This window comes from Hyperolius riggenbachi, chromosome 2 (genome assembly GCF_040937935.1).
Source record: "Hyperolius riggenbachi isolate aHypRig1 chromosome 2, aHypRig1.pri, whole genome shotgun sequence".
In the NCBI taxonomy this organism is placed as follows: Eukaryota; Metazoa; Chordata; class Amphibia; order Anura; family Hyperoliidae; genus Hyperolius; species Hyperolius riggenbachi.
The window spans coordinates 537820228-537844598 of record NC_090647.1 but is presented as its reverse complement, the minus strand read 5'-3'; the positions used below and the strand labels follow the sequence as shown (position 1 = coordinate 537844598).

The 24371-nt window shown below is 44.4% G+C and overlaps 1 protein-coding gene across 1 annotated transcript in view; it reads right to left on the bottom strand.

The window, feature by feature from the left end:
• CTNS (cystinosin, lysosomal cystine transporter) overlaps positions 1-24371 on the bottom strand; it is a 30902-nt gene that overhangs the window by 1387 nt on the left and 5144 nt on the right. Inside the window, exons 4-10 of the mRNA XM_068270716.1 lie at positions 19000-19081; positions 15060-15163; positions 10868-10999; positions 9429-9528; positions 9225-9344; positions 5439-5609; positions 3648-3765 (exon numbers count right to left, since the gene is read on the bottom strand). Coding sequence (XP_068126817.1) covers positions 3648-3765; positions 5439-5609; positions 9225-9344; positions 9429-9528; positions 10868-10999; positions 15060-15163; positions 19000-19081 — 827 coding nt within the window. The remainder of the gene's footprint in view (positions 1-3647; positions 3766-5438; positions 5610-9224; positions 9345-9428; positions 9529-10867; positions 11000-15059; positions 15164-18999; positions 19082-24371) is intronic.

Genomic DNA, 24371 nt, shown 5'->3' with positions numbered 1-24371 from the left:
CCTGCTAGCCCCATAGAAGGCTGTTCGTGCCAATTGGCATGGAGCGCTCGGTAAAAGGTTAATCGTAATGTTAACAATTTGTACAGAGATATCAACTTTTTTTTTCGCTCTGGGTAGTAAAATTACGGGAAAACCGTTGTATAAGAGATAGAAAAGCAATTTTTGCAGCATTCCTATACTGTTTATTGGAGAGCAATCACGCCAAAAGTTCTGCAGGATCCGGGGTAATCATAATTGCTCCAAGGGCCCATTTCCACTACCCTGCGTTTTGCCATCTGATTCAGATTGCTAATGGATCGCAAAATGCAGGCTACAGTAAAACTAACAAAAATAGCAGTAGCTATTTCCATTAGAGCAGTCCGATTGCATTGCGATTTGGTCCCGAGCGCAATCATCCTGCCGCGTTTTGGATGCGATTGAGCTCCTAATACTGAGTATAGTAGCTCAATCGCATTAGTAAAAATTTGTTTAAAATGTGATGGCATTGCAGCACAACTGCATTTCATAGTGGAAAACAGCCCTTATAAGGCAGGAGTGAAACAGCTGTCAGGTGGTAAACTTTCACTTGTGTATTGGTTCCTTTATGACATTTTGGAATTATGCCATAGAATATGTTAATCTCCCTGGTGGTATGGATGAGCCTGCCTCATCCAGGGAAAAATAGCTGAAAACGGTATGGACAAGTAAGACACGTCCAGCAGTTATAAGGCAGGGTTTCAGTTTTTTTGCAAGCGTTTTTGCACATTAAAATTCGCCTTTGTATGCAAATTTTCAGATTCTCTAGAAACCTACATAAAACGCAATTTTTTTATGCGGAAAAAATACATGCGAAAATGCACCTCTTGTTTTTTTTGTTGTTTTTTTTTTTTTTTTTTACCAAATTGCTGAAAAGTGGGGAAATTGTGGCCTGGTAGAAAGGGAAAATTAAACTTATTTTTTCAACATCATTATACTCAAAATGTATACTAGACCCTTGCTTGATATGTTTTGGTGAGTTACAGACAAAAATGTTATGAAAATGAATTGAACCATTTTCTGCACAGAAATCCAGCAGAAGTTGAAAGCCAGGGAGGTCAGCCTCCTGGGTGGTATGCCTGAAACTGTTTCAGGCACACACAAAAATGAGCTGAAAGTGGCATGCCGTCCAGGAGGTTTTTTAAAGCGGAATATAACCCTGCATTTCAACTTTGCTCTAAAACATTATTTACAGTATATTATATGCAACCAGCATTTTTTTTTTTTTACTAGACCAGCATTGGAAGGGTTACACAGAGTTTTAAAGTTCCTGGAGATTTCTGCAGACATCCGAAGCTGAAATAGATACATTTTGTTTACATAAATGTATCTAAGTGTTGAATGTGACTCATCTCTCTCTGACTGAGAAGGAGCTTGGAGGACAGCCAAAGAGTGTGTAACATTTCTCAATAGATACATCTAACTAAATAGAATGTAACAATCTGAACTTCTGCATATCTATCCACAGAACTTTAAACCTCTGTGTTTAACCCTTCCAATGCTGGTCTAGTAAAAAAAAAAATATGCTTTTTGCATATAATATGCTGTAAATAATATTTTAGAGCAAAGTTGAAATGCAGGGTTATATTCCGCTTTAAGGTAGCCTTTGCCCTTAGTGTAAGTTAGCCAGTTATAGGTGCCCCAGTTTAAGTTAGTGAGATAATAGTGGTGAGGTATAGGTACCCCTATACTGGGGCACATATACCTGGCTGCCTATACTGGGGAAGCTAAATACTGCAAGACAAATAACGTTCTCTAGCCTATGGGGGCACAATTTTTACACCCTCGTCCTGGGAGCAATTTAGCCTAGAAACTTCCCTGATTGGAAGCTGAAGCTCGGCTTTCAATGCACGCTCTGCATCATAAACACAAGGGAGACAGGGTGGGGGGAGGGTAGGGGGTCTTATACCCGAGTCGGCTTATACTCACCATTGGCGAGCTGATCCATCGTGTACTAGACCCTTGCTTGACACATTTTGGTAAGTTACAAGAAAAAGGGTCATGAAAAACAACTGGGTCACTTTTTTTGCACAGAACTCCAGCAGAATCTGAACGCCAGGGAGGTTAATTACTGGTGTTGGAATAAGCCAGTGATCTGCAAACTTGGCTCTCCAGCTGTTAAGGAACTACAAGTCCCACATGCATTTGCCTTTATTAATCATGACTGTGGCTGTCAGACTCCTGCAATGCATTGTGGAACTTGTAGTTCCTTAACAGCTGGAGAGCCAAGTTTGCAGATCACTGGAATAAGCCAATGCAGTGCCGAGTAGTGTTCCACTCGTTTCTTCTCTGCCTTTTACATTTTAACTTTGACCAATACATTAAAGGGGCACTATGGTGAAAAATTGTAAAGTTTAAAATATGTGCAAACATAAACAAATAAGAAGTACATTTCCCCCCAGAGAAAAATGAGCCATAAATTACCTTTCTCCTAAGTGCTGTCACTTACAGTAGGTAGTAGAAATCTGACAGAAGTGACAGGTTTTGGACTAGTCCATCTCTTGATAGGGGATTCTCAGCAAGGCTTTTATTCTGTATAAAGATATTCCCTAAAAAGATGTAACCAATGATGCTGGCCAGCTTCCCTGCTGGCTACACAGTTTTTTGGCAGTTGGACCGAGCAACGGCCATTCACTAAATGCTTTTGAAAATAAATAATGCCCTGTGAATCCCCCCATGAAGAGATGGACTAGTCCAAAACCTGTCGCTTCTGTCAGATTTCTACTGCCTACTGTAAGTGACAGCAACATAGGAGAAAAGTAATTTATGGCTCATTTTACTCTGGAAAAAACATACTTCTTATTTGTCTATGTTTGCACATATTTTAACCACTTTCCGACCGCGCACTCATAACGTGCGTCGGCAAAGTGGCAGCTGCAGGACCAGCGAAGCAGATCTGCGTTGCCGGCTGCAGGCTAATTAATCAGGAAACAGCCGCTCGCGCGAGCGGCTGTTTCCTGTCATTTCACGGCGGGGGGCTCCGTGAATAGCCTGCGGGCCGCCGATCGCGGCTCGCAGGCTAAATGTAAACACAAGCGGAAATAATCCGCTTTGTTTACATTTTTACAACGCTGCTACAGTAGCAGCGTTGTACTAGATCAGCGATCCCCGGCCAATCAGCGGCCGGGGATCGCTGTCACATGACAGGCAGTAGCCTGTTAGAGGCTGCACAGGACAGATCCGTTCCTGTGCAGCCTCCGATCTCTCGGGCAGGGAGGGAGGAGAGGGAGAGGGGGAATCTTGCGGTGGAGGGGGGCTTTGAGGTGCCCCCACCACCCACAGCATGCAGGAGCGATCAGACTCCCCCAGCACATCATCCCCCTAGTGGGGAAAAAGGGGGGGGCGATCTGGTCGCTCTGCCTGTTGTTTGATCTGTGCTGGGGGCTGTAGAGCCCACCCAGCACAGATCTGAAAAAACAGCGCTGGTCCTTAAGGGGGGGTAAAGGCTAGGTCCTCAAGTGGTTAAATTTTAAATTATTTTGCCATAGTGCCCCTTTAATGGTCCATCCTAAGGCAGGTGTAAAAACACAGGACCAGGATTTCTGGTGTTCGGTAACCTACAGCAAATTTGGGTAAGGATAAAAATACACGCCTGCCTGCAGTAGAGTTATCGTGGTGTTTCGTCTACGTACCATTATTGTAAGACTGTAAGAACATCTGGAGGATGCTGAAGCTTCCGCCAGTAAAATCCAGCAGCACATTCCCGATGCTCCAGCCCTCTGTGCTCTTCCGCCGGAAATTCATGAAAGCCTGAGACACAAAATGAAAATTCCTGATAGGCATTCTACAGGATATTTATAGTTTTCAACATATTCATGTAATGTAGAAGCTTTTTCAACAGAGAATATTGAACCAATCAAATCATACACTTTTCCAACAGAGAATACTAAACCAATCACATCATACGCTTTTCCAACAGAGAATAGTGAACCAATCACATCATACGCTTTTTCAACAGAGAATACTGAACCAATCACATCATACGCTTTTCCAACAGAGAACACTGAACCAATCACATCATACGCTTTTTCAACAGAGAATACTGAACCAATCACATCATACGCTTTTTCAACAGAGAATACTGAACCAATCACATCATACGCTTTTTACACAGAGAATACTGAACCAATTACATCATACGATTTTTACACAGAGAATACTGAACCAATCACATCATACGCTTTTTCAACAGAGAATACTGAACCAATCACATCATACGCTTTTCCAACAGAGAATACTGAACCAATCACATCATACGCTTTTTCAACAGAGAGTACTGAACCAATCACATCATACGCTTTTTAAACAGAGAATACTGAACCAATTACATCATACGATTTTTAAACAGAGAATACTGAACCAATCACATCATACGCTTTTTCAACAGAGAATACTGAACCAATCACATCATACGCTTTTTCAACAGAGAATACTGAACCAATCACATCATACGCTTTTTCAACAGAGAATACTGAACCAATCACATCATACGCTTTTCCAACAGAGAATACTGAACCAATCACATCATACGCTTTTCCAACAGAGAATACTGAACCAATCACATCATACGCTTTTCCAACAGAGAATACTGAACCAATCACATCATACGCTTTTCCAACAGAGAATACTGAACCAATCACATCATACGCTTTTCCAACAGAGAATACTGAACCAATCACATAGCATGCTTTACCATGCTTTAACAAAAAAACAAAAAACAAAAAAAAGATTGCCAAACTTAGATTTTGAACTAATCACATCACACACTTTTTCAACAGAGAATTTTGAACCAATAACATCTTACACTTTTCAGCACAGGCGATTTTCAAAATTGTCCACAAAACGCTTGTGCAATGAATCCCTATGGCCCAGTGCACACCAAAACCGCTAGCAGGTCCGCAATACGAGAGCCTATTTCAGAGCGAATCTAGGTAGGTTTAGAGAGGTTTTATAAACATGCCTAGCGGTTTTGGGTGCGTTTTTGTGTAGCAGATTACACATATTGTTACAGTAAAAGCTGTACTAAACAGCTTCTGTAACAAAAACGCCTGGAAAACCGCTCTGATCTAGCATTTTTCAGAGCGGTTTGGGTTTTTCCTATACGTTACATTGAGGCAGAAACGCTTCTGCAAACCGCAAACGTGTAGCAGGAGGCACATTTGCGGTTTGCTACAAACCTCAAACCGCTGGTGTGCCCCATCTCATTGAAATACATTAGCCAAGCGTATTTACGTGCGAATGCGGCCGGCGGATCGCACCTAAAACCACTCAGTGTGCACTGGGCCTAAGAGAAGGTTCATATCAGCATGGTGTCCGCTTTGTGATCCGCAAAGCGGTGCCTGTACCATTTATGGCAGAGCTGCGGTGCTACATAATAATGGTAATGATCTGTTATTATGGTCCAGGTCATTAGGACGGGTTACCTGTGGGAAGTATTTCATCAGTGTAATTGCCAGCTTTATGTAGGAGAAGCAGAAGAGGAACTGAAGCCAGGTGACTCTCCCGGCCACTGCCACAAAGAGCATGGAGAAGGCGAAGAGCCAGGCCACGATCAGGACACCGATGAACACCTTGGAAACCGTCTGTCCACCTCTCTGCAGAAAGAGATCAGACATTATTACATTCTCATGTATACTGAGGAATATGAGGAGCGATCAGACGTACTCCATCACCCACACACACAACAGCCAGTAACACTCTCCCCTGCAATGCAAGGGATGCAGCCGCAGGGGGGCCGTGGATGGAGAAGCTGCAGGGGGGTCTGTGGGGGGAGAAGTTTATTTTCCCTGTCCTGAGAGACTGACAAATAAGGGCAAAGAGAGAAAAAGCTTTCTGCTCTCTACACAGTTGTTCTAATGACTGCATCTGCTCAGTAGATAAAGATTTGTAGACACTCCCTATTCAGTGCGCAGCAGGGTCTTGGGAGGAGAAGCTGCAGGGGGACCCTGGAGAGACTGGCAACTAAGAGCGTGGAGAGAAAAAAAAAACGTTCTGCTCTCTGCACAATTTTTCTAATGACTGCATCTGCTCAGCCATTGATAAGGAATTATATAAAAATTTGTAGACAGTCCCTATACAGTGTGCAGTAGGGTCCTGTGTACAGCGCCCAGCCCCCAACCTCTCTACCCCTCCCCAAGTGCTCTGTACTGTAGTGATGCTGGAGGAGTCTGCAGAGCCAGTTCATCTCCATCAGAGATGGACAGAGTGAATGTAATAAGCTGAGGATGGGAGCACACTTGTCTGTCGGCTTGCTTTGTGCGTTTTCTGCATACCATGTGCGCCTGCATGTGTGAAAACATGTTTTATCACAGAAACTAATGTAATTGATAGAGAATGCGTGCGGTGCTTCACTGCTGTCAGTTTTCACCTGCCTGTCCTGCCTTTCCAATGTCTGTTTTGAGGGGGGGTTGCAGGGTGGCCCAGTAATTTCTAGTTACACCCCTGACAACAGAGCTACAGCAGGGTGAGATTCTAAAGGTATTGTTTACAATATCAAGGCTGAAATTTTACTTACAACAGGCAGTTAAAATCTGAAAGATCTGCAGGTTTTGGACTAGTCCATCTCCTCATGTGAGATCCTCAGGGTTTTCCTTATTTTTAAAATCAAATCACTCATTGAATAGCAGTTGCTCAATCACACTGCCAAATAGTGAGCAAACTAGTATAGAGGCAGGCCGGCACCTTGGTTTCTTCCTTTCCAGGTACTTTTGCAAAGAATGAAGGAGAACCTGAGAAGCCTCCCATGAGAAGATGGTCTAGTCGCAAAGTTCTCAGATCTGTCAGATTTTTACTGCCTGTGACAGCAATATAGGAACAAGTCATCTCTAGTGCATTTTTCCTGGGGGAGAAATGTGCTTCTTTGCGTTTACAGGTATTGTACATCTTTTATGATAGTGGTCCTTTAGCAGTGCAGAATAGGTGAACGATCAACATCTGGATGACAACAATCCTTTCCCTGATCTACCACTTAAAGAGGCCCTGTAGTGACCTCTAGTGGAATGCAGTAAATTATTCAGGCTACCCACTTTTATGGTAATTCTCTTGGTTTCACATTAGAAACACTTCCGATAGCTGTAGATTAATAAGTAAACCTGCCCTTACTGTGATGTATAGCTGATTAGCTATGCGGAATCCCTCCCCCTGCCGAGAATTCTGGGAGACCAGGTATATTTTGTACTGGCTTCAAAACTCTCAGTAACCAAACATTCTGCAGAGATCACCTGAAAGAACTAAAGAGGTCGCCACCTGTGATCAATTTCAGGGATAAGGAAAGATCTCACCATGGCAGACACAGATTCAGGGCTCGTTCACTCTACGGACATTTTTTAACATTTTTTAAGCGCTGGCGATTTTCAAAATCGCCCTGAAAGCGTTTGTGCAATGATTCTCTATGAGAAAGTTCACATCTGAGCGGTTCGTTTCCGATCCGCTCAAATAAGCGGTGCTTGGGACATTTTTGAGGCATGGAAGGTATAGGAAGACGCAAAACGCTCACAAAATCGTGCTTTGTGCAGCGATTGCGTGAGCATTTTTAAGAATAAATACATTGTATTTATTCTTTTCCGGACCAAAGAGTTCACTTTCTGACGCAATCGCTCAGCAAAACCGCTTAGAAAAGCGTTAATAAAAAAAAAAAAACTACGCGCAGGTAACCGCCGGGAATAGTGGGAAAAAAAACTTCACAAAACCCGCCCAACACGCGGACGGAACGCAATGTGAACGAGTCCTAAAGGAACTCTATCAAACCAAGTGTTCTAAAATGACAACGTACAAATAATGTCTAAGTAGCTGTGTAAACATTTTCCTAATTTTCATGTTAAATATCAGAGGCAAAAGCTGTAATTTATTGTGTGTAAGTTTTAGCTATGTTGGAATGTTCCACTTGCAAAGGTGAATCTCTGCTTCAATCTTGTTCTTTGCATGTCAGACTGCATTGTTACAGTATAGGAAAAGCCTCAGGGGTGAGGGTGTCAGGTTTCACACACAATTACAAATAAGTTTCCTCTGCTCTCTGCAGACAGCTCAGTCAGAGACACAGGCAGCTGCAGTGAGAGATTTCTCTCTCACACACAGGGTTAACAAATGTAGTGTAAGGGAAGCCCATCAGATTTGGCGTCCGTAAGTGTGAAAAAAATTGGATAACTTTAAACAAAAAGATAAGCATTGAAATGTTTACACTGTACTTAAAGCGGAATATTACCCAGCATTTCAACTTTGCTCTAAAACATTATTTACAGCATATTATATGCAACGAGCATTTTTTTTTACTAGACCAGCATTGGAAGGGTTACACACAGAGCTTTAAAGTTCCGTGGAGAGAAATGCAGACGCATCCGAAGTTTAGATAGATACATTTAAGTAAACACAATGTAACAAGTGAGGAATGTTACACACTCTCTGGCTGTCCTCCAGCTCCTGCACAGTCAGAGAGTGTGTCAAACTCACCACTTGTTACATTGTGTTTACTTAAATGTATCTATCTAAACTTCGGATGCGTCTACATTTCTCTCCACGGAGCTTTAAAGCTCTGTGTGTAACCCTTCCAATCCTGGTCTAGTAAAAAAAATGCTGGTTGCATATAATATGCTGTAAATAATGTTTTAGAGCAAAGTTGAAATGCAGGGTTATATTCAGCTTTAAGAGCACTTCCTAAACTATTCCTACCTCAGTTGAAAAAAAACTTGTTAATTGATAGTGTCCCTTTAAATATTTACAAATAAATATTGTAAAAAAAAATTGTTACGTTATTTTTACTAAAGTTCTTGTTTTATCATTAGCGTCCGGACACCTCTATACAGCCAAAAGTGGTTGTACACTATGACTGAGAAAGAATTATAGGGAGGGAATTACCATTGCAGACTGGCGAGAACAATGTATCAGGAAGTCAGCAATGGCACATTCCACAAGTTTCTTGTAACAGGTTCCCTTCATGGAAACCTGAAAACCCCCAAAAGGGGCACAGCAATTGCTGCTAGAGGTCGTCACGCCACAGCCGGATCATCCACAAGGCAAAGCTAGGCAGTTGCCTAAGGCGTGGAAAGAGTCTAGGGGCCTGGTGGATGCTAGCCCTTATCAAACCATTAAAAAAAGCCAGGTGATCATTAGCGGGTGGCAAAAACTGCCATCTTTCCTAAGGTCCCGTTTCATCTGAATCCGTTTCTGCGCCACACCTCGGATACATCAGCCAACATGCGGCGACGCCTCTTTACCTCATATATACAGCACTGAATGATAGTGATGACGGTCAGCAGGGCTGCGTGGAGGCTGAAGAACACATCGTTGGCATCCACCGGGATCACTCCATTGGGGTAGACTTGTAAAAACTGCTCCTGGAAGGGAAGTTACAGTGTTAACACTTCAGTAGACTTTCTAGGAGATTATGGACTTACAAACATAAATAGCTAAATGCTTACCCTGGTGTACGGGATCCAGTAGAGGCCAACATTAAATACGCTGTACGCTATGAAGCCAGTGAGGTTTAATGCCAGGAAGTCAAAGCTCAGGCCCACCACACTGCAACACAAGAGGAGCACTTTCATATACCGTATGACACATTCATTCAGTGTGGTTTGCCTTCTTAAAACAGAAGGTATTTGCAATAATTCAGCTTTAACCTCCCTGGCGCTACGCAGATACAGTGGCTGCGTCCGCGGGAGGGATTTTTCTTAAATAGTTTTGTATCAGTTAGCTAGCACTAGGCTAGCTAACTATGTGCGGCAAAGCCCCCAGCACCTCTCTGACCCCCCCCCCCCCCCGATCGCCGCCGGCAATAGATAACCGCCGCAGCTTCCCAATTAGCTTCACTCCTCGCTATGGCGACAATCGGACATGACGTCATGCACAGTCCCGATCCTCCCCATAGCGAAGCCTGGAGCTGATTATTAGGCTGCGCCATTGCAGGATCCCTGGGGGGTACGTATATTGGCGGCTATAGGGGGAGAGCGGAGGGGACCGGAGGCACTTGGGGGGCATAGTTAGCTAGCCAAGTGCTAGCTGAAGAATATAAAACAAATTTTATTTTAAAAAAAATCCTCCCGGGGCCATGCGATCCCCTGCGATGGCTAGCCTGACACTGTGTTGGGCTTCCCGCCAGGGAGGTTAATTAACCTCTTGCTGACTGCTCCACGCCGATTGGTGTGAGCAGTGCGGCAGCCCCAGGTCCACTCCATGCCGATTGGCGTGAATGGCTTCCTATGGGGTTTGCAGGAGATCACGAGTGCCGATGCGCGCACATCTACTCTCTCACGGAGCTTTCAGTCTCCTATCGGTGATCGTCACTCGGAGACTGTTAGATGGCGAAAACTGCCGTCTATTAACATTGTACGTCGCTGCGATCTGAGGCAGCGCTTTACTGGAGACAGCCATGCGATGCTACTAATCTGTTTCTTAGCTATACTACACAGGCAATTCATCATAAGTTGATTTTTGCTACCGTTTTTCTGTAACACATATCTAACACCCCCTGAAAGTGAATGTAGAGCAGCGCACAGAGGAAACGACTTACAAGAGCTTCATACGCCGGACCTGTTCACTGCCTGCAGCTTCCAGCTTCTCTGCTGCATCCGCTCTGTACGGCTCCAGAAGCATGCAGGTCACATGATGCGGGTCAGGTGACATTAGGAGCCATATAGAGGAGGCAGCAGCCGTAGTATTGAATAGGACCGTCGCCCCAGGAGCTTTGTAAGTCATTACTGCCGGTTAGGATAACCAGGACTCTATTGTATGTATTTTGGTGTACCAAAATCTGTATATTGGTGTATACCATTGTCTGTATTATGAACCCCATGTTTGTTTCTCACTCTGTACAGCGTCATGGAATATGTTGGTTGATTTATAAATCAAGAATAATTACCTTTTTCTCCTCCAGTTCTCAAAAACTTGTGGATAGAAAGATACGGACCAAGCAAAGAAATAAATCCAGCCGATGACCTGCTCCAGTACCTGCACAGCCAGGCTGTGGATGACCAGGAACCGGATCCTGGGCCTGCAAACACAAACACTGCTAAAATCACTCAGTCTAAGCCCAGCATGAAAAGACATGCACAGTAACAGCTTTAACCACTTCAGCCTTTACTGATTTTTCACCTTATGCATCCGAGCAATTTTCACCTCCCATTCATTCACCAATAGCTTTATCACTAATTATCACAATGAAATAATCTATATCTTGTTTTTTCCGCCACCAATCAGGCTTTCTTTGGGTGGTACATTTTGCTAAGAAGTTTTTTATTCTAAATGTATTTTAATGGGAATATTAAGAGAAAAATGGAAAAAAAAATCATTTATCAGATTTCAGCCATTATAGCTTTAAAATAATATATGCTACCATAATTAAAACCCACGTATTTTATTTGCCCATTTTGTGCCGGTTATTACACTATTTAAATGATATCCCTATCACAATGTATGGCGCCAATATTTTATTTGGAAATAAAGGTGCATTTTTGTCAGTTTTGCGCCCATCACTATTTACAAGCTTATCATTTAAAAAATATTAGTATTATAACCTCTTGACATGCATATTTAAAAAGTTCAGACCCTTAGGTAACTATTTATGTTTTTTTTTTTTATTATTGTAATTTTTTTCTAATTAAAAATTGTATTTGAGTATTTTTGGGTGTGTGGGAGGTAAACAGTTAATTTCAAATGTAAACAGGTCTATTCATTTAAAAACAAAAATGTATGTAGATGTAGTTTTACTATCTGGCCACAAGATGGCCACAGTTTTTTTTGTTTGTTTGTTTGTTTTGCTTCCTGTAAGAGTACTTACAGGAAGTGAAGAGGGGATGTGTAACAGAACAATCACGGCTTTTGTTCTAAGGGACTTAGATCAATGAATGGGAACTGCTTTCCCATTCATTGATCCCCGGGCTAACAGGCGTCCTGCACACCCCAGCGGCTCCGTTTTTTCATGGACATAGCTCCTACGTCCAGCATGCATATTTGGACGTCGGAGCTACGTCCTGTGGGCTAACGTGGTTAAAATATACCCGAGGTGAGAGGGATATGGAGGCTGCCATATTTATTGCCTTGTAAACAATGCCAGTTGCCTGGCAGCCCAGTTGATCTTCTGGCATAAGTAGTGTCTGAGTTGAAACCCTGGAACAAGCATATGGCTAATCCAGTAAAAGCGGAGTCAGAATACCTGATCTGCTGCATGTTTGTTCAGGGTTTATGGCTAAAAGTATTAGAGGCAGAGGATCAGCAGGACAGCCAGGCAACAGGTATTGATTAAAAGAGAATAAATATGGCAGCCTCTATATACCAGTTACCTTGTGTATCCTTTAAATTCTTTATTAGGACCAATATTACATTTTTATTATTCCATTTTCTAGTTTCAATGGCATTATTTGTATCTATAAAATCATACTTCTTTTACTGTTGTGTAGCAAAGGTAAGATGGGGATTAAAGGATACCCGAAGTGACATGTGACATGATGAGATAGACATGTGTATGTACAGTGCCTAGCACACAGATAACTATGCTGTGTTCCTTTTTTTCTTTCTCTGCCTGAAAGAGTTAAATATCAGGTATTTAAGTGGCTGACTCAGTCCTGACTCAGACAGGAAGTGACTACAGTGTGACCCTCACTGATAAGAAATTCCAACTATAAAACACTTTCCTAGCAGAAAATGGCTTCTGAGAGCAAGAAAGATAAAAAGGGGAATTTCTTAACAGTGAGGGTCACACTGTAGTCACTTCCTGTCTGAGTCAGGACTGAGTCAGCCACTTACATACCTGATATTTAACTCTTTCAGGCAGAGAAAGAAAAAAAGGAACACAGCATAGTTATTAGTGTGCTAGGCACTGTACATACACATGTCTATCTCATCATGTCACATGTCACTTCGGGTATCCATTAAACAAAGCCTTTAATTAAAGGGAACCTGTGAGGTGTGCAAGGGGTACATATGGATATATGGATACATACCTCGAAGGTGGAAAACCACCTCTCCCCTCCCCATCTTCTATCCTTCATGTAGCTCTTAGCAGCTTACACAGTCGTACACAGAGGACAACGGAAAGCCGAAGAGAGTTGCAGGAACAGTAAAAGGCAGCACCTGGAGGCTTGGTAAGTATTTTCTTCCCTGAAAACCCCCCAAAGCACTGATCCCATTACCCCCCTCAGCTATGCCAGTTAGTTGAGACTTCCGGTTGCAAAATTCCGGATAACTCAGACCTTGCTGTAATTTATGGTGCATTGTACGCTGGGATAAATGTATGCTATATGAATGTATTTTAAATGGTAAAATGTTTTTTGGGGATAGTGGCTGTTCAGTTCTGCACAGGCAGCAAGTATTTCCCCCTGTACAGCCACTGATATCACTGTGTATCATTTAAAGTGGATCCGAGATAAACTTTTACTCATTGCATAATTGTGTTCCTTCCCTATATTTCATTTATTTATTATTGAGGCATTTCTCAAGCCAAATACTACATTTTGTTTTAATAATCAAATTCCCTATAAACTAAACTAAACAAGCCTCGTCCACAGCTTTTATACAGTGCCTTGGCAGTGTAGCAAGGGCTTATGGGAGCTCAGTCTGGGCAGGAGGAGGAGGAGGTTACTAGCCATTGATTTCAGAGGCAGAGGGGAGGAGGGTGGAGGAGAGGGGACTGAATTTACACACAGGCAAGCTGATAGCATCTCCAGCCCTCAGCCTGTGACAATGTGACAAACAGAACATGGCTGCCCTCATTGTAACACATGAATAAATAATCATAAACTTTTGAAGCTGTTTGCAGCTAGATTTGCTGTGTAAACTATCTAAACTTTAGATAAGATATATAGACAAGTTACTTGTTAAGCTGGCCATACACTGGCCCGATTTCCCGCCGATCATTCGATCACTGGGATCGAATCTGCTGTCAAATAGTTTGCGCTAAACGCTCCCGACCGATTGATTTCCTCCTGATATCAATCGGTCCGTCGATCGCGCCGTGCGGAAAATTACCGTCGATCGTCCACGGTTAGGGAGCGCGTTGCTTGCGGCGTACGATTCGGGGCCTTTCGACGCAGGTATACATTACCTGAGGCTGGCTCCTGGGCATCCCGTCCGTCACTGCTGGCACCTCCGGCTATCCGGCATCCTCGTATAACTTCCGCTGTCACTGCAGTGACAGCGGAAGTACAAATAGAGGGCGCTCTATTTGAACTTCCGCTGTCACTGGTGTGATAGCGTAAGTTATATGTGGATGCCGGAGACAGAGGTGCCACATGACGGGGACATCACGCCCGGGAGCCAGCCTCAGATAATGTATGCCGGGGGGTGGGGGGGGGGACAGGCGGCAGCTCAGCAGATGGTGAATCGGTTTCATATTGAAATCTATTCACAATCTGTTTGCAGTAAAGGCAGCCATACGATCCCTCTCTGATCAGATTCGATCAGAGAGGGATCTGTCTGTTGGTCGATCTGATGGCAAATCGACCAGTGTATAGCTACCTTTATAGTTAGTTATTCATCTCGGATCCGCTTTAAAGGACTTACGAGGCGGAATGTAAAAGATAAAAAAAAAAAAAAAAAGTTCAGTACCTGTAGCAAATTTGAATGCACGGAGGACGCCATCCGCACAGTTCCGCTGGGTCCCCGCTGCTTAATCTCCCCCTGGGCTGGCTCCCGACCCCACAGCCCGGGTCGGGCTCTCATGCCTCCTCTAAAATGTCCACCTGAGCTGGCCGCGGCTGTGCAGCTCTAGGGCCTCCCCCCCCCCCACCCGCTCCACACTACAGGCCACACTTGCGTCTGTGCGGACTGCGCAGCAGCGGCCAGCTCAGGCAGACATTTTAGAAGAGGCATGAGAGCCCGACCCGGGCTGTGGGGTCGGGAGCTGGCCTGACGGGAGATTAAGCAGCGGGGACCCGGCGGAATTGCACGAGGGCGTGGATGGTGTCCTAAGTGCATTCAAATTTGCTACAGGTACTGAACTTTTTTTTTACATTTCGCCTTGTAAGTCCTTTAAGCAGCATGGGAAGCAGTACTCAGCATTCATGAGGTGACGAGGTCTTTCCTCTCAGCATGGATAAACAGGCTTGTGAACTGACCCAGCTGTGTGTGAAGCATTGCTGTACAGATAGGCTGTGACTTGTCCCACGTCCTCTGCAGCCACTGGGAAGTCAGAGTGATCGGAGCCGGGTAACAGGAGCACCTGCATCAGCAGAAACACAGAGAGGATATCACACACCTTGCACAACATCGTATTCCCTTTCCATGGGTAGCACGGTAGCATAGTGGTTAGCACCCTCGCCTTGCAGCGCTGGGTCCCCGGTTCAAATCACAGACAGGGGGATCAAAAGGAAATAAATATGGCAGCCTCCATATCACTCTCACTTCATGTTCACTTTAAGGCTAATGGTATTGGTAGATGTATAGCTACCATATACATCCTCTTCATGTTATGGTTTCTAAAAAAACTGCTTGCACATTCATACAGCAAAGGCTGCTCAATCATTGTGGTTTATAGGATCACGTAATGGTTTTCAGTACAGAGAGAAAGATCATACGCTGCTCATCATGTGACACCAGTATCCGGTAAGTGTGACTAGTCTGAAAATAGAACTGATGACTCAGCAGATTTACTGAGCTTTCCACATTACAATACAATAATACAATACAATAACATTTCTATAGCGCTTTTTTCCCATAGGACTCAAAGCGCTTAGGCTCTCTCAGATTCAGTAATTGGTAGTAGGATGAAGTATTCACACAACAAAAGTTATATTTCTGCAAATGCCAAACTGAACAGGTGGGTTTTCAGTCTGGATTTAAACACACCCAGGGATGGAGCTGTCCTGATCTGTTGAGGTAAGGAGTTCCAAAACGTAGGGGCAGCATGACAGAAGGCTCTGGGACCAAAAGATTCCAAGTGGACTGTGGGTATGATTAGATTATTAGAACCTGTGGATCTGAGAATGCGGGGATTGCTACGTAGCTGCAACATATCTTTCATGTATCCAGGGCCTAGATTATTCAGGGATTTAAATGTCAGTAGGCCGATCTTGAATAGGACCCTCCATTCTATAGGTAGCCAGTGAAGGGAGTGCAGGACTGGCGTTATGTGGCAGTGACGGGGTTGGTTGGTTAGCAGTCTGGCAGCAGTATTCTGTATCAGCTGTAGGCGGTGCAAGACCTTTTTTGGAAGGCCAGTGTAGAGAGCATTGCAGTAGTCCAGTCGGGATGTGATGAAGGCGTGGACTAAGGTTGGCAGATCTTCTGGGGGGATGAGGTGCTTGATTTTTGCAATGTTCTTCAGGTGAAAATTAGAGTTGTGTTCTCTCTCCTTCCAGCATACAGCTAAATCAGGGGTGGGCAAACTATGGACCGAGGGCCGTACCAGATCCGCTTCTTCAGGGCCTGGCCTGGTTCAGTGCTACCTCTCCTCTCTCCCTTCCTATGCAGAGTTGTGAGTGGAGCATAACAGGCTCATCCAATCGTAGCTTCCAGCACGGATCTCCATGGCTACAGCAGTGTCATGTGATCTGCCTCCAGTCACATTGGGTCACATGAAGAGCAACACGCTGTGGCCATGGAGATCGGCTGTCGCCATGGAGATTTGAGATCGCTTGGCCCACGAGTCAAAAAGTTTGCCCACCCCTGAGCTAAATGCTATTATTACTACTACTATTGATTTTTAATATACATATAGCGCCAAAAGAGTCAGTTATCTTGAATTGGATAAAACCACAACCACCAACTGTGGAAGACTGGACTTCGTTGATCAGTGCGCTCTTCGTTTTTTTCAAGGTCATGTATCTTGGGGAGGGTGGGGGGGTCAGAGGGATTGGGGGGGGGGGGTGATATTGTGTTGATTATGCATAATTGTTCTGTTTGTACTGAAAACTTAAAGTGAACCTCCAGACTAAAAATCTACTCAGCAGAACTGAAGAGGCTTGGTGTTTCTTTAACAGTTTCACAGCCTCAGAACTTTGTTTTTCTTACCAAAGCATCATTTTTAGCTGCATTTTATCTAAGCTCCACCCATCAAAGAAAAAAAGCCCAGGCTTTTTTTCCCTGATGCTGTGCAGAGCGTGATGAGATTTCCTATGTTGTTATTCATGTTGCCTAGCAACTGGGAGAGGTGTTCAGGACACAGGACAGTTGGAACTGTCTCATGCTCCCGGTCACCTCCTTTCAACCAAAAAGATGGCTGCCATCATGAAATCACAAACATTTGCCTGTTCTTTTCAAACAGGGTGGTTAAGATATTATATTACCTATCTATTTTAATTAACATAACTAATGCAACTTAATGACAGTATGTTTGTTTAGGCTGAAGTACCTCTTTAATAAAATTAATAAAACAGTACCTCTTTAATAAAACAGAATCTGTTTAAAAACAATATTTACCATGCAAATTTACATACATACACTTGCATACAGTCATTACATAGTTACATAGTTATTTGGGTTGAAAAAAGACATACGTCCATTGAGTTCAACCAAAGAACAAAGTACAACACCAGCCTGCTCCCTCACATATCCCTGTTGATCCAGAGGAAGACGAAAAACCCCCACAAGGCATGGTCCAATTAGCCCCAAAAGGGAAAAAAAGTATTTCCCGACTCCAGATGGCAATCCCTGGATCAACATCATTAGGCATTACCTAGTAATTGTAGCCATGGATGTCTTTCAACGCAAGGAAATGCAGGTATAGAGTTTTCCATAACGACTTCCTGTGGCAATGCATTCCACATCTTAATCACTCTTACTGTAAAGAACCCTTTCCTAAATAAATGGATAAAACGTTTTTCCTCCATGCGCAGATCATGTCCTCTAGTCCTTGAGAAGGCCTAGGGACAAAAAGCTCATCCGCCAAGCTATTATATTGCCCTCTGATGTATTTATACATGTTAATTAGATCCCCTCTAAGGCGTCTTTTCTCGAGACTAAATAAACCCAGTTTATCTAACCTTTCTTGGTAAGTGAGACCTTCCATCCCACATATCAATTTTGTTGCTCGTCTCTGCACCTGCTCTAAAACTGCAATATCTTTCCTGTAATGTGGTGCCCAGAACTGAATTCCATATTCCAGATGTGGCCTTACTAGAGAGTTAAACAGGGGCAATATTATGCTAGCATCTCGAGTTTTTATTTCCCTTTTAATGCATCCCAAAAATTTTGTTAGCTTTAGCTGCAGCGGCTTGGCATTGAGTACGATTATTTAACTTGTTGTCGATGAGTACTCCCAAGTCCTTCTCCAAGTTTGAGGTCCCCAACTGTATCCCATTTATTTTGTATGGTGCTAGACCATTGGTGCGACCAAAATGCATGACTTTACATTTGTCAACATTGAATTTCATCTGCCATGTATGTGCCCATATAGCCATCCTATCCAGATCCTGTTGCAATATGACACTATCTTCCTGAGAGTTGATGATTCTGCACAATTTTGTATCATCTGCAAAAATAGCAACATTGCTCACTACTGCATCTACTAGGTCATTAATAAATAAATTGAAGAGCACTGGCCATTGTTACTGGCCTCTTACAGACCATTGCCAGCGATCAGCAAAGCGCTGTAGGCGCTCAAGTGTGAACCAGCCCTTACCCAAGCCTAAGGATATGGTTTAAAAAAAAACAGGATTATTGGTGACAGAGGTCCTGTAGGTGACATTATACAGGGCACACACACGGGCCTGGTCCACCCATGATGCCAAGTGAGGCAACTTCCTCGGGCAGCAGAAGTCTGGGGACAGCACCAGGCAGAAACAGGAAGTGAAGAGAGTGCCTGCTCAACCTATACTGGGGGCACCTATACCTGGCGGGCAACTGTACCTAACTACCAACACTGAGGGCACCTATAACTGGCTACCTACCTATACTGAGGGTGTTTTTTGGGAGCTCACTAAAGCTATAACATGCAGTGCAAATTATTGGGTGCTGTGCGATCATTCAATTCCAGGGGGAGGGAGGCATCCTCACAAGTTTGCCGCAAGCAGCAAACAGTATAGGACCGGCCCTGCACACACAGCATATAGAACTTACCTGTTCTGGAAGACGGACGATGGTTTTGTTCATAGAAGAGTAGGTAATGTTGAAGGAGAATGCGGCCGTCTCGTTGAAAGGACTACAAAAAGGTAAAAACAGGAAAAACAAACAGGTGTGACCAAGAAAGTCGACATAAAGCTCAACTGATAATAAACCCTTCAAATGCAAACAGCTTCTGAGTAACAATTCTCATAGGTAAGGGTTTTTTCCCCCCTTATCTCATTAAAATTCACCTTCACAAAGTTGCGTGTATTTCCTAAAGGTCAACGTTAATCCGCAGATCCACAGGGAAAGGGGTTGTGATTAAGGATTAAAGGGCACCGTAACAGAGATATATGGAGGCTGCCATATTTATTTTCTGTTATACCATACCACTTGCCAGACATCCTGCTAAGCTTTTTGGCTACAGTAGTGTCTAAATCACACACCTGAAACAAGCATGCAGCCAAACCACTGACTTCAGTCAGACACAACAGCATGCTTATTTTGCTTATTTAGGGTCAATGGCTAAAATTATTAGAGACGGTGGATCAGCAGGACTGCCAGGCAATTAGTATTATTTAAAGTGAACCTGAGGTGAGAGTAATATGGAGGCTGCCATATTTATTTCCTTTTACGCAATACCATTTGCCTGGCTATCCTGCTGATCCTATGTCTCTAATACTTTTAGCCATAGACCCTGAACAAGCATGCAGCAGATCAGGTGTTTCTGACATTGTCAGATCTGACAAGATTAGCTGCATGTTTTTTTGTGGTGTGATTCAGACATTACTGCATCCAAATAGATCAGCAGGGCTGCCGGGCAACTGGTAGTGCTTAAAAGGACATAAATATGGCAGCCTTCATATCACCTCGGGTTCCCTTTACCCATTAGCAGCCAACTAAAGTAAAATTTTATTTGGCTACAGGGCTGAATCTTTTCTACTGCTGGGTAAATGTGGCTCCCCCAGCCTGGCAGGCTCGGCAGGGTATGCAGAGTGGGCGTCAGGGAGCGTCTATACTTACCTGTCCAGACGGCTGGATCGGCTTCTTCTTCCACCACTGTAGCAGCAATGGAATCCTGACATGTCTTCTTGGTTCTGATCACCTTCTTCTCTTTCTCCACCTGCAGCTCTGAATTTCCGACAGGTCTTCTGGGTCCAGATCACATGATATGACATGTGATCAAGATCCAGGAGACCTTGCTAACTTTATAGTGCCACCCAGTGGTGAAAGAGGGATAATGGGAAAAGTATCTTCCATCTCTTCTATCACCCCTCTTCCACCACTGGGTGGCACTATAAAGTTGGCAAGGTCTCCTGGATCTTGATCACGTCATATCACGTGATCGGATGTGATCGGGACCCAGAAGACCTGTCGTAAGTTCAGAGCTGCAGGTGGAGGAAGTGAAGAAGTCGTCCGGAACAGGGAACTGTAACTGCTCCCTGCCACCCGCTTGTTAGGCTGCACTAGGCAGTCAGATGAGATTTGCTAGCAAACGTTTACATTGCACAGCAGTCTTCAAATGAAGAATGTTGTTTGAAGTTGTTAATGGGTTAAAAGGAAATTAATATGTTCCTCTCTCTTCAGTTCCTTTTTCTAAAGTGGACATTTGCACTTCATCGCAGCCATGGCAACGTTACTCTGTCTGGAATACAAACTATTCAGAATCCACCACACTGCTTCATGGGTAATTGCCTGCTCAGAGCAGGAGCCATTGTGAGGCCGGCCTCAGACTGTGGATTGGCAGCAGCGGGGCCGCACAGCACCGCCAAAAACAAGCCTTCAGGGGTTACCGTGGTAATACGTGGTAAACCCCTTCTGGCTCACATCCAAACAGGAAGTGACGCTCGCTTGCAATCACTTCCTGTTTCGGAAATACAGAAGGGAAATGTACAAATACGCTTCTGCGCCTGCACACCGCCACCACCATTTCTAAAATTCCTGCGTCACCATAGACTTACATGACTTTCGGTCTGCCACATGTCACCACAGTGGTTGCGTGGTAACGTCGGTATGAGCTCGTGGAAGATTGTTGACTTCTGGCTCACGGCATGCTGTATGAAAGCACCCTTAAGCTGGCCATACACTAGGCCGATTCCCGCCAGATCGACAGCAGATTCGATCACTGGGATCGAATCTGCTGTCACATCGTTCCCGCAACATGCCGAATTTCGATACATTTCGTCCGATCCCGTCAATCGCTCCGTGCGGAAAATTACCGTCGATCGCTCGCAGGTAGGGTGCGCGTCGCTAGTGCGTTCGAGTACCCAACGACCGACGCAATAGAGCCGGCATACATTACCTGCTCCGCCGGCACGACTGCCCCCGGTCACCGCTGCTCTGTCTCCGCGCTGGTCTGGTCTCCGGGTGCAGCATGCTTCACTTCTTCTAGCCCGGCAGGAAGTTTAAACAGTAGAGGGCGCTCTACTGTTTAAACTTCCTGCCGGGCAGGAAGAAGTAAAGCATGCCGGACCTGGAGACCAGAGCAGAGACGGAGCAGCGGTGACCGGGGGCAGTCGCGCCGGCGAATCAGGTGATGTATGGCGGCGGCAGGTGGGAACGGCGGCGGCAGCAGCACCAGCACCACCACCACAACAGATTGTGAACGGTTTCAGGCTGAAATCGGTTCACAATCTGTTTGCAGCAAAGGTAGCCATACGATCCCTCTCTGATCAGATTCGATCAGAGAGGGATCTATCTGTTGGTCGAATCTGATGGCAAATCGACCAGTGTATGGCTACCTTTAGGCTTTCATTAGCATAGCGGTGAAGTGCGGTAAAATGACGCACCGTACCAGTGTGAAAGGCCCATATTTGGTAGCTGGCTGCCACATTTGACATTCGTAACTACCAATTTCTGTAACGCTAGCAATACATCTAGTGGTGATGGGCACATTCAACCAAGAGGCAAATCTCTCTCTGACTGAATCTGATTAGAGAGAGATCTGTCTGCTGCCCATACACCGCAGGCTGATTTCCGATCAGATTTTCAGCATGAAATCAATGCGGAATCGGCCTTGTGATACCGCTTTTGCCGCCTCACTGGCCCAAAGCTGTATTTTTTTTTTATTTATTTTGTTTACAGTAGTGGAATTACCCTTTGGAAGTCCCTTGTCCACCCGGTAACCTGTGGCTGTGATACTCCTGTACCTCTTTCTATTGTTCATCAGGCCCCGTACACGCTCGTGCTTTCTGTTTGCTGAGGCAATGGTTCATGGTTCTTTCGGGTGACAGAACTCCTTAAGGGCCTGAGCCCAGTATCACAGTTGTGTCCACTTTTCAGCAACACATCAGGGCTCGTTTCCTGTGCAACAAAGAGCTGCACGGTTCTGCCTTGCACGTCACACACGGGGGGGGGGGGGGGGGTAGAGCTTGTGATCCCATTCATTATACTGAATGGGATCGCGGGCGCAATCGCCCCGAAATGCAGGCAACCATGAGGTGCGATTCAGTGGTGTGGTGCAGCGCATGTTTGGGAACATCAGACAATACAGTTTATGCATTCTCTGATGACCCTGTGATCGTGTTTCCATAAACCAGACTGAAAGCGGGCTATATGGAAACGAGCCCTCAATGTTACAGATGCTGAAAAGCGGACACAACTGCGTTAGTGCGTTCAAGCCCTGAACACACGCTGCTCAAGCACTCTGCAGAGCAGCTTGTTCTGCCCCCCCCCAAAAAAGGGGTGGAGGGAATGAAGAGCAGGAATGAGCAGTTCCAGGAAGTGGGGAGAACCCCCAGGCTCTTTTAGCCGGGTGGTACACCCGGCTAATTTTTGGGAGCACCCGGCTGTGATTGGCTTGCCTCCTCATTCTCCTCCTATGCTGTAAGCAGAGTTGCGCCAGCACTGCCTTCCCCCCATCGTGTCCCACCCGGCTACTTTTTCATGCCACCCTGCTAGAAAAAAATCCTGTGAAGAACACTGAAGTACCATAGCTGTTGGACATGGTTTTCCAGCATAGCTATTAACCACCGACCAGTCTACAAATATCGAGGTACGCTTCCACATACCCTGGACAGTGATCAAAGTATAAGAAAAACGTTTATTGAATCAGGGACAGTATCTAGGAACATGGAACCCGCAACTTATAATACTTCTAATCCTACTTCACATTCATTTTACAGAGGAACTGTAACCCAGGATTAAACTTCATCCCAGTCAGCAGCCTAAACCCCCTCTAGTGCTGTAAAAATAGCGCAGGAGATTAGGGGTGCAGCCAGCGCCACCTTAGGCGGTAATAGGAATTACAGCTATAGCAGCTCAGTGTGTAAGTAAGGTGCCGTCAAAAGACATAGCACAATTTACTACAAAAACACTGTCATTCGGTCGCCAGCAATTACTGGAAGCTGAATTATGTCTTTAGCCCACTAGCCATGGCGGCCTGGAAGGGAATAGTAATAGTAATGGAACATCTTGTATTTTTTAGCAATACTTTGCACTGTAGCCACTGGAAATTGAAAACCTTTAGAAATGGCCTTGTAGCCCTTTCCTGACTTGTGAGCAGCCACTGTGTGCAGCCGCAGGTCCTCAGTGAGCTCCTTTGTCTTAGCCATGACTGTCCACAAACCAAGTGCAGAGAGCTACTGTTTTTCCACCTGTTGAGTTGATTAAAACAGCTGTTCCCAATTCATCAGGGTAATTAGGATGTTTAGAACAGTTTGGACTATTTGGAATGGTATAGAGCTTTGGATTTTCCTATAGACTGTGGGCTGGTGCACACCAGAGCGGTTCTGAAGCGTTTTTTAAAACGCTTGCAGGGGGAAAACCGCTTGGCTAATGAAAGTGAATGGTATGGTGCACACCAGAGCGGTTTGTTTTTTCCACAAACGCAAACTCGGGGGCTGCAGCATTTTTTTGATTTCTGAGGCGTTTCTGCCTAAATGTTTAAGTATAGGAAAGCATTTTTGTTACAGAAGCTGTTCAGTAACAGCTTTACTGTAACAATATAAGAAAACTGCATCACAAAAACGCTAGGCATGTTTAGAAAATCTCTCTTATGCCTAGAATCGCTCTGAAAATCTGCTCCAAAAACCTCTAGCATTTTGCAGATCTGCTAGAGAGGTTTGTGGTGTGCACTGGCCCTGTGACAGTTTGAGAAGGGTATGAATCATTTTGGACCAGACACTTTTTGCTCAAATGTAAATAAAATCTGAGAAATGTTTGGGTTTTTTCTCCCCACAATAATGCCTCTTGTACATCGTCTTATTATGTTTTGGGAGACACCTATGTCATTTCCTGTCAAAAAATTACTTGCTGGTTGAAAAAAAGAAACTTTCAATCAAAATTTGCCAGGGGTATGAATAATTATGGGCAGCACTGCGCAAATATATATATATATATATTTTATATCTCACACACATACACATAAACATTTGGCCTATCATAGT